This window comes from Nicotiana sylvestris, chromosome 12, assembly GCF_000393655.2.
Source record: "Nicotiana sylvestris chromosome 12, ASM39365v2, whole genome shotgun sequence".
Classification (NCBI taxonomy): domain Eukaryota; kingdom Viridiplantae; phylum Streptophyta; class Magnoliopsida; order Solanales; family Solanaceae; genus Nicotiana; species Nicotiana sylvestris.
Genome location: NC_091068.1, coordinates 26598324 through 26607518, shown reverse-complemented (window position 1 = coordinate 26607518; position 9195 = coordinate 26598324). Strand labels below are relative to the sequence as shown.

At 38.1% G+C, this 9195-nt stretch overlaps 2 protein-coding genes across 2 annotated transcripts; both read left to right on the top strand.

Moving 5' to 3' along the window:
• Positions 1-5491: 5491 nt before the first annotated feature.
• LOC138882819 (uncharacterized) lies at positions 5492-5938 on the top strand. The gene has a single exon (XM_070163452.1). The coding sequence runs from the start codon at positions 5492-5494 to the stop codon at positions 5936-5938; it is 447 nt and encodes a 148-aa protein (XP_070019553.1).
• A 1833-nt stretch (positions 5939-7771) lies between these two features.
• On the top strand, positions 7772-8305 carry LOC138882818 (uncharacterized). The gene has a single exon (XM_070163451.1). It carries the CDS (start codon positions 7772-7774, stop codon positions 8303-8305), a length of 534 nt encoding a protein of 177 aa, XP_070019552.1.
• Positions 8306-9195: the final 890 nt, after the last annotated feature.

Sequence of the window (9195 nt, the reverse complement as noted above, 5' to 3'; positions counted from 1 at the left end):
TGTTGCTAAGAGAATTTTCTTCTAAATAATAAGTGCCTAGAAAAATTATTTTTTATGAGTAATTCTTAATGAATAAATTATTTTCATGAGTAATTCTTAATAAGTATCGTATTTAAAATAATTGAAGGTATTTTAGTAAACTTAGCAGTACAATACAGTTAAACCAAACAATAAAGATGTAATACAGTCTATTTGTATCCATCAAAATGATACAATACAGTACAGTACAATATAAAACGATGGGAACAATGATCCAAACACAGTGCTAATGAAATGACAGAGTGCTGACTATGTCAATAGCCTGTTGTTTGATTCATCTGGTTCGTTGCATGCTGACTATATTAATAGCATGTTGCTTCTTTACACAGAACTTGTTGATTCTTCTGCTATATGCTGATTCCAAATTTTAAAGTGATAACTGCTTAATTTTTCCACGAAGTGGAATCATCAAACATATTAACAGTATCCTAAGCAAATATACTAGCTGTTAGAATTTCGGGGCCCATAGGATCTGATTCCCTGATCCCTCCCCTATCAATTAGCCATATTTAACATATTTCCATGGGAATTCAACAGAAGTTAATCGAAATCAATAATATTTGCCAAACACGTATATAGTAAAATCTTGATAAAAATCCAACTTTTCAAACAAAGATTAAATGCTAAAGGGATTCAATTATAGATCAGTTCCAAACTAGGTGATAAAACAGGATAAGATTAAATCTAATCAAAATATCAAATTTCCCTGATAAAGCCTAATCACAAAGTTGGACCCTATTTATATTAGAAAAGTTGTACTTCACTCCTTTCTCCCTTGTGGCTCTATATGTGAATCTTGGTTATTATGTAGATTACCATCATTTTATGATTCATCTAAAGAACCTTTTGTCACCAACTGTGAAATTGCATGATCTAAAACCAATTAGAGCTCAAACTTGTTTGATGTTATAGAGTTGGACATTGAATCTGTTAACCTGTACCGAGGGGTGGCAAATGGGTTGGTTGGGCTGAATTTGAGTGGGTCAAGATCGATGGGTTAGGTCAATAAATGGGTCATTGCCCAACCCAGCCCAAAGTATACTTGGGCTAAGATGAGCTGGGTCAAGATGGGTTAAGCAATGGGTCATAGCCCAACCCGCCCAGCTTGACCCATGTTTTAGAATCATGCTCATCTTGCATAAAAAAAACATTTTACCTTAAAATCTATAAGTTCAAAAATATTTTGCAGGTGGGTTGGGGGGTGGGTGCAGAAAAATGAAAAAACAGAAAATTGAAATTATAAAAAAAAAGTACAAAAAAATTTTTTTGAAGGGGTTTGCGGGGCGCGCGGGGGAGGGGGGCGGCAGGGGGATGGTGCAGAAAACAAAAAAAAACAGAAAATTAAAAATACAAAAAAAAAAGGCAAAATTTTTTTAGGGGGTTTTGGGGGATAGAGAGTAGGGTGGGTGGGTGGTGCAGAAAAATAAAATAATAGGAAATTGAAAATACAAAAAAAAAGTAAAATTGGGACAACTAAATAAATTTCTAGATAAGTTGGGTTGAGATCCCTTTGTTTTGAGTGAGTTTCATGGGTTGTATTTGACTGCTTAATGAGTCAGCATGGGCTATAAAAAATAATGGGTTAACTTGGGCTCAGTCCAAATTGACCCATGAGCTAAAATATTTGTAGTCCAACCCATTAATCTCTGGGCGAATTGGCCGAGTTAGATGAGTTTGGGCTCAAATTGCCACCTCTACTGAGATATTTGACCATCTTCTAGTCATTTCAGTTACTTGATATTAAATGAACTGTATATTACTTTTCTTGTTGCCTCCTGGAGTTTAATACCTCTGGTCCTCATGAATATTTTACATATGGAGAAACTTACTATTAGGAAAAGATGAAATCTGAGTGAATTTCTTTCTAATTGCTTTTAGATTTCAAACATGCTGCAGGCACCTGTATGTCCACAGGGGTTAACTTTTCCATACCAATTGACACAGTTGTACGGACCTTGATCGTTTATGGAACAACAGATAATGAACATCTGACATCAAAAAGCTACTTCTGCACTAGTCAAAAAATGGCTTTTCTTGGATGGTATTGAACTTGACAGGAAAGGCTTTTCTTGGAGCTGGAGAAAGACCATGTTGTTAACTGCAATCCTTGTGGTGCTTAGTCAATACATGTATTTTATTTGGTTCTTAACTTCTTTCCTTTGGATTTTTTTTATAGCAATGCTTTAAGTGAATACTTTTGTGCCGAAAAATTATACTGTATATATAAGGTAAAATTTATTTTTTATCTCTGAATATTAAGTTTTGATCACCCTTAACACAATCCAAAAGTGTAGTTTAGTGGTCAAGGAGGTTCAAAATCTACATAAGGTCATGGGTTCAATTTCCACTAGCTACAAAAAAAAATTGAACCCCCTTCGTGGAGATCCTGCCTCCGCCACTGCTCTAGAAGAAAAATTTTCCCTAAAACGCCCATTCCCCTAGAATTCCGAAGTGATTCTCATTCTCACCGCAACCTTCTTAAGCCGAAAGAAAGCCCGACAAAAATCTCATGGTAGTACGGAAGGGGAGCAGAATCGTATATGTGAGTGGTTCTTCGGATCGATCACAGATTCTCGGCCCCGTCCTTTGGCTTCCACTCCAGTTGACCTCTCTTGTTTCCCTTCTTAGTCCCAGCTAACCAAGTTCATTCCATCTCCCTATGAGCTCATAGTTGCTAAGAGGAAGAAAAGCTTATTCCAGTATTTCCAGGGGAAATCGAACTCAAGTGAAGTTAAGCCGAGTCTGCTTCGCACCTTTGCTACCGGGCATTCACTGCCAATCACTCCTTAATCTACCTGGTATGGACTGCTAAATCGATTCTGATTAAAAAATCCTCTCCAAAGCCCGTGTATATAAGTCAAAGATGTGGCTTTCATAGGTCTGATTTCTCTTTGCCGTCAAATGAAAAGTTATCTCATACTCATAGGGCTTTTCTGGTACTTTGCGGAAGATGCGTGAATTGGCCTGTTGAACCATGCTCAGGTGTCACAATTCAGAAGTGGTAAATGCGCAATTGAGAGGGTGTAGAAAGGAAATAACTTTGTTCAGACCAGATAATTACGATCATGTTCCCACCTTAGATCACTGAGTGATTCATGCAAGCAGTAAATGAAACACATATGAAGTTCCTGCAATCATGTAACATATACTACAAAGTAGATAAAACAATAACCAAGCTAACATATAGTTGCTGCATTTCAAGACAACTTACAACTAGCTTGATCCTCCTAAGCCATTTACAGTTGGTCTACACAAAGCTAATATGGTTTTTTATCAGTAAAAAGGTCATATATCAGGACACAACTATCAACGCTAATATGAATTCTACTTATTCCTCTACTTTTAACAAACTCTACCGCTAATACGAACTAATACAGATCTATAATTCAACTTTAGGGAAAAATCTTGAATGGTATGAAATGGCTATCAAGAGTGCCATGACAGTGTGCGATGAACATGTCCCTCTTTAAAATCCAGTCAGTCAAAGCATCAAGAAAATTTTGTACGAAAGAGTGCTTAATCAAATCTGATACTGTACATCTTCTTTCATAATTTCATTCAGGGCATTTCTTCATGAAATTCATCTGTAATGGCAGAAACATCGTTCGGAATTTTCGGATGCCCGCAAATAATAAGAAATTCTAATTAATCAGCTTTTCCTTCGGTCGTGGACCAAATCATGCTTCCACTAATCATCTCACAAAGAATCAAGGGCGGCTCCATAAAATTAGAGGCTTAAAACTAAATTTTAAGAAGAGGCCTTATATATTTTTTTATTAGTACGTATACACAGATATATGCAAAAAAAAAATTAATCTTGCCTTTTTTTCTTACTTGTTGTTTATAGTATATATCATTAAATGACATAAAATCTTTAACTTCATATAGTAATATTATCATTTATATTAGAAAAGAATAATTTAAATAAATGAGATGTTAGACATGTATTTGCAATATGTTACCTTTGATATTGTTGTAAAAAATGTATTTACTAATATGAAGATTTAAGTAGTTTAGTTCAAAGTTTTAAAAATATTTAAAGAGTAGACACTTTTCTTTCTTTATTTATTTAATGAAATTTCTAATTTTAAAAATTCAAAATGGATAGTTAACTGGAGGTTCACACATTGGCTTGCCTAGCAGAATAGTTGGGCGCCATCACGACCTATTATGGGATTTGGGTCGTGATATTTGCCATAAATTTTTGTGCAATATGGAGATAATGGAGTCCAACGGAGTTGATTTCACAGTATTTTAGATTCATGGTTCTGACAAAAGATGGTGGCAGTTGTATTTGCAGGGCAAGCCCCCTGGATCAACTCCTCTCACCTAGGCTCAGTTCTCAAAGTTGTTATTGAAGAAGTTCATTCCCTTCACTTAGAGAGAGGAGTTTCGTAGTCAGTTTGTGCTCCTTCAGTAGGGTAGCATGACTATTACTCAGTATGAGACAAGATTTGTGGATTTTTCATACCATACAGCTATCCTGATCCCGACTGAGAGGTACGGAGGTTCAAAGATGGTCTTACCTATACCATCAAGCTTCAGGCTTCAGATGGCCAGAAAGATCGAGGATGACATTTCTTTCACTCGGGTAGTAGAGATCTCTAAGAGGATCGAACGTATCATAGGCCAAGCTATGGAGATGACCTCTAATAAGAGGCCCTATCATTTTAGAGGATTAAGTGGTACCTCGTCTAGAGAAAGGGGTTGCTTTGGTATAGGTCATCCTATCAGGATGGTTCAATCAGCCGTATAGGTCACCTATGGTACTTTAGGCAACCATAGTGCTTATGGACCTTGTTCCGAGCAGCTAGCATTTGGTGCACCTTTAGCTCTCATTAGTGCACCACCGATTTAGAGCTATTATAGTGGTTATTCGGGTCGTTAGGGTCAGTCTTAGATTTAGCAGTCATGCCAGCTGAGAGGATACTTTGAGTGTGGAGATGCAGGCCATATCAAGAGGTATTGTCCCAGATTTCAAAGCAATACATGACAGTAGGGCACTCATGCCATAATTCTGTCACCGATGGATCCACCACCCACATAGCCATTTAGAGATAGGGGTTAGGTACCCCGAGGTGGTGGTCAGTCATTTAGAGGAGGAGGCCAGTCAGTGAGAGGTCACGCGAGAGCTGGAGGTCATGTTGGTGGGGCTCAGCCCTGCTGTTATGCATTTCTGGCTAGATTTGAGGTGGAGTCGTCCGATGAAGTTGTTACAAATATTATCTCAATTTATCATAGAGATGCTTCAAGTGTTATTTGATTCGAGTTCTACATATTCTTATATGTCTTTGTACGTTGCTTCGCATTTGAGTATGCCTCGTGATTCTCTTGATGTTCCTATTACTATGTCTATATTGATCGGGGATTCTATAATAGTATATCAGGTGTATCGATCTTGTGTTGTTACTTTTAATGATTTTGATATTGTAGTTGATATTTTTTGCTGGACATGGTGAATTTTGAGGCCATTCTTGGTATGGATTGGTTGTCCCTGTATCACGCTATCTTGGATTGTCATGCCAAAATAGTTACTTTATCCATGCAGGGGTTACCTAGATTAGAGTGGATAGAGACTCCTTGTCAATCCACTAGCATAGTAGTTTCATATTTGAAGGCTCCACGTATGACCGAGAATGGGTATTTGGCATATTTAGCTTATATCGACGATTCTAGTACGAGGGTTCTTTCTATAGATTTGGCACGAGTTATGAGTCAGTTTCCTGAGGCATTTCCTACAGATCTAACAGGTATGTCACCCGGCAGAGATATCGACTTTTGCATTGATTTGGTTCTGGGCACTCAACTTATTTCTATTGTACCGTACCATATGGATCCAACTGAGTTGAAGGAATTGAAGGATCAGTTGCAGGATTTGCTTGAGAAGGGATTCAATTGACCTAGTGTTTTGCCATGGGGTATGCTAGCGATGTTTGTCAAGAAAAAGACGGATCGATAAGGATGTGCATAGATTATCGGTAGTTGAATAAAGTCACTATTAAGAACAAGTATCCAGTTCCTAGGATTTATGATTTGTTTGACCAGCTTCATAGTGCCAAGGTGTTTTCCTAGATTGATTTGAGATTTGTATACCATCATGTGAATATTAGGGTATCGAATGTCCCAAAGTATGAGTTCTGGTTAGACTCTATTGACTTTTTGGGTCATGTTGTGTCGTTCGAGGGTATCAAGGTGGATCCTAAGATGATCGAGGTAGTTCATAACTGGCCTAGACCAACTTCAATTACAGAGATTCGGATCTTCTTGGGTTTGGGGAGTTACTATCGTTGGTTTGTTGATGGGTTTTCATCTATCTCAACCCCGTTGACCTAGAAAGGTGCTCTTTTAAGATGGTCTGACAAGTGTGAGAAGATTTTTCAGAAGTTTAAGACTGCCTTAACTATAACCCTAATGTTGGTATTACCCACAAGTTCGGGATCTTACACTGTGTATTATGATGCATCATGCATTAGAATTGGCGCGATGTTGATGTAGGATGATCGGGTGATTTCTTATGTATCTTGTGAGTTGAAGGTCCATGAAAAGAATTACCATGTGCAAGATTTGGAGTTGGCAGCCATTGTTAACGTGCTCAAGATTTGGAAGCACTATCTATACTGCATTCTATGTGAGGTCTATACCAAGCATCGTAGTCTCTAGCATCAATCTAAGTAGAAGGACCTTAATTTGAGGCAGCAGAAATGGTTAGAGTTATTGAAAGACTATGATATCACCATATTATATCACCTAGGAAAGGATAATATGGTGATCAATGCCTTGAGTAGAAAGGCAGAGACCATGGTCAATTTGGCACTTTTATAGGCAGTGGAGAGGCTATTAGCCATGGATGTTCAGGTTTTGACCAACCGATTTGTGAGGTTGGAAATATTGGAGCCTAGTAGGGTTCTCACTTATTTTGTGGCACATTCATTATTTTGGAACGTATCAAGGCTCTCTAGTTTGATGATCCTCACTTGTTAGTGTTGAACAACACAGTGAGCGGGGTGGTGCCAAGAAAGCCATGATTGGAGATGATGGTGTTATGCGGCTTCAAGGACGAATTTATTTTCTTAATGTTGATGGGTTGAGAGAGTTGATCCTTGAGGAGACTCACAGTTCACGGTATTCTATTCACCTATGTGTCACGAAGATGTAACGTGACTTGAAGTAGCAGTATTGGTGGCGAAAGATGAAGAAGGACATTATTGGACATGTCTCTTGGTGTTTGAATTGTCAACATGTAAAGTATGAACATCAGAAACTTGGTGGGTTGACTGAGAGATTGGTAATACCGGAGTGAAAGTGGGAGCACATCACTATAGACTTTGTGGTAGGCTTACCATAGACCTTAAGGAAATACGATAATGTTTATGTTATTGTGGACCGGTTGATTAAGTCGGCATACTTCATTCCGGTGATGACATCCTATTCGTTAGAGTTGTTGGTTCAGATTTACATCAGTGAGATTATTCGCCCGCATACCGTATCTATTTCTATCATTTCACCAATGGGCCGCACAGTTCACTTCATACTTATGGAGCATTATGTTGCGTGAGTTGGGCACACAGGTCGAGCTGAGTACCGCATTTCATCCTCAGACAGACGGGCAGTCTGAGCGTACTATTCAGATTTTGGAGGACATGTTGCGGGCATGCTCTATGGATTTCGGGGATCAGTAGGACCAGTTTCAACCTCTAACGAAGTACAACAACAACTATCAGTGAGCATCCAGATGGCTATGTATGAGGCCTTTTATGGGAGGCGATGTCATTCTCCGGTTGGTTGGTTTGAGCTCGGTGAAGCTAGATTGTTAGGCACCTATTTGGTTCGTGATGTTTTAGAGAAGGTTAAAGTAATTCAGGAGCGTCTTCATATAGCACAATCCGGGCAAAATAGTTATGCGGATCAGAAGGTTCGGGATGTGGCTTACACTAAAGGTGAGAAGGTTCTTCTCCGAATGTTGCCTGTGAAGGGCATGATGCGATTTGGGAAAAAGGTTAAGTTGAGCCCAAGGTTTGTTGGCCCGTTCGAGATCTTGGAAAGAATTAGGGAGGTTGTTCATAGGCTTGCATTGCCTCCTAACCTAGTTGGGGTACATTTGATATTTCATGTCTCCATATTTCGGAAGTACCATGAGGATAGGTCACATGTTTTGGACTTCAGCACAGTGCAGCTTCATGAGAATTTGACCTACGAGGAAGAGCCAGTGGCTATTCTAGACTGGCAGGTTCAAGAGTTAAGATCAAAGAGTTTTCTTTCTGTATAAGTGCATTTGAAAGATTAGCCGATTAAGGAGGCTATATGGGAGTCCGAGTCCTATATGAGGAGTAGATACCCGCACATTTTTTCCAGTTCAGGTACATTTTTATGTCAGTTTGAGGACAAACATTGCTTTTAGATGTGAAAATGTAACGATCTGATAGGTCATTTTAAGTACTATCTCCCTTTTGTGTTTTAAGACTTTTCATAGCTCAATTTGAATATTCATGACTTGCATGTGTGGTCCGTGCCGTCACCCGGAAAGTTTATATAAAGAAAATGTGATTTCAAATTTCGAACACGTCGGCCGGGGTTGGCTTTTTGTTGACATTTTCAATTATGCTAAAGATTAAAACTTTATCGTATGGGGATAATTTATAAAGCTTGTTTGAATAATAAATTACTAGATTTGGGTAGTATGGAGGCTTGTTCCAAAGGAAAATTCGTGTTGGATTGTTGACTTTATTTCGGAAGTATGTGTCGCAATTAACCCTGATTTGAGGAAATTTGGACTTGATTGGTCTATGTGCTATGTGATTTATGTGTGGCAACAACATATATGCAAGGTGACGAGTGTTTATGCATTGTCATGGGTTCAAACATACTCGGTGGACTACTTAATTTCATGTCTTCAATAATATCATGCCATCACTTATTCCATATTTTTACTTGTTACATGTCTTACTAATTATGTGTCTTTACTTGTTACATATATGGCTTTATTTTCTACACGCTATCATGCATTCATGCCTTTATTTATTGTCCGCATTTACTTGTTCTATGCTCTTACATATTATTAGATACATACTTTTACTTGTCTCATGCCTTTACTTGCTTTCTATTTTGCTTTACTATGTTATATTGGATTGTCTTATAGAATTTATATGTTTAAGTTCC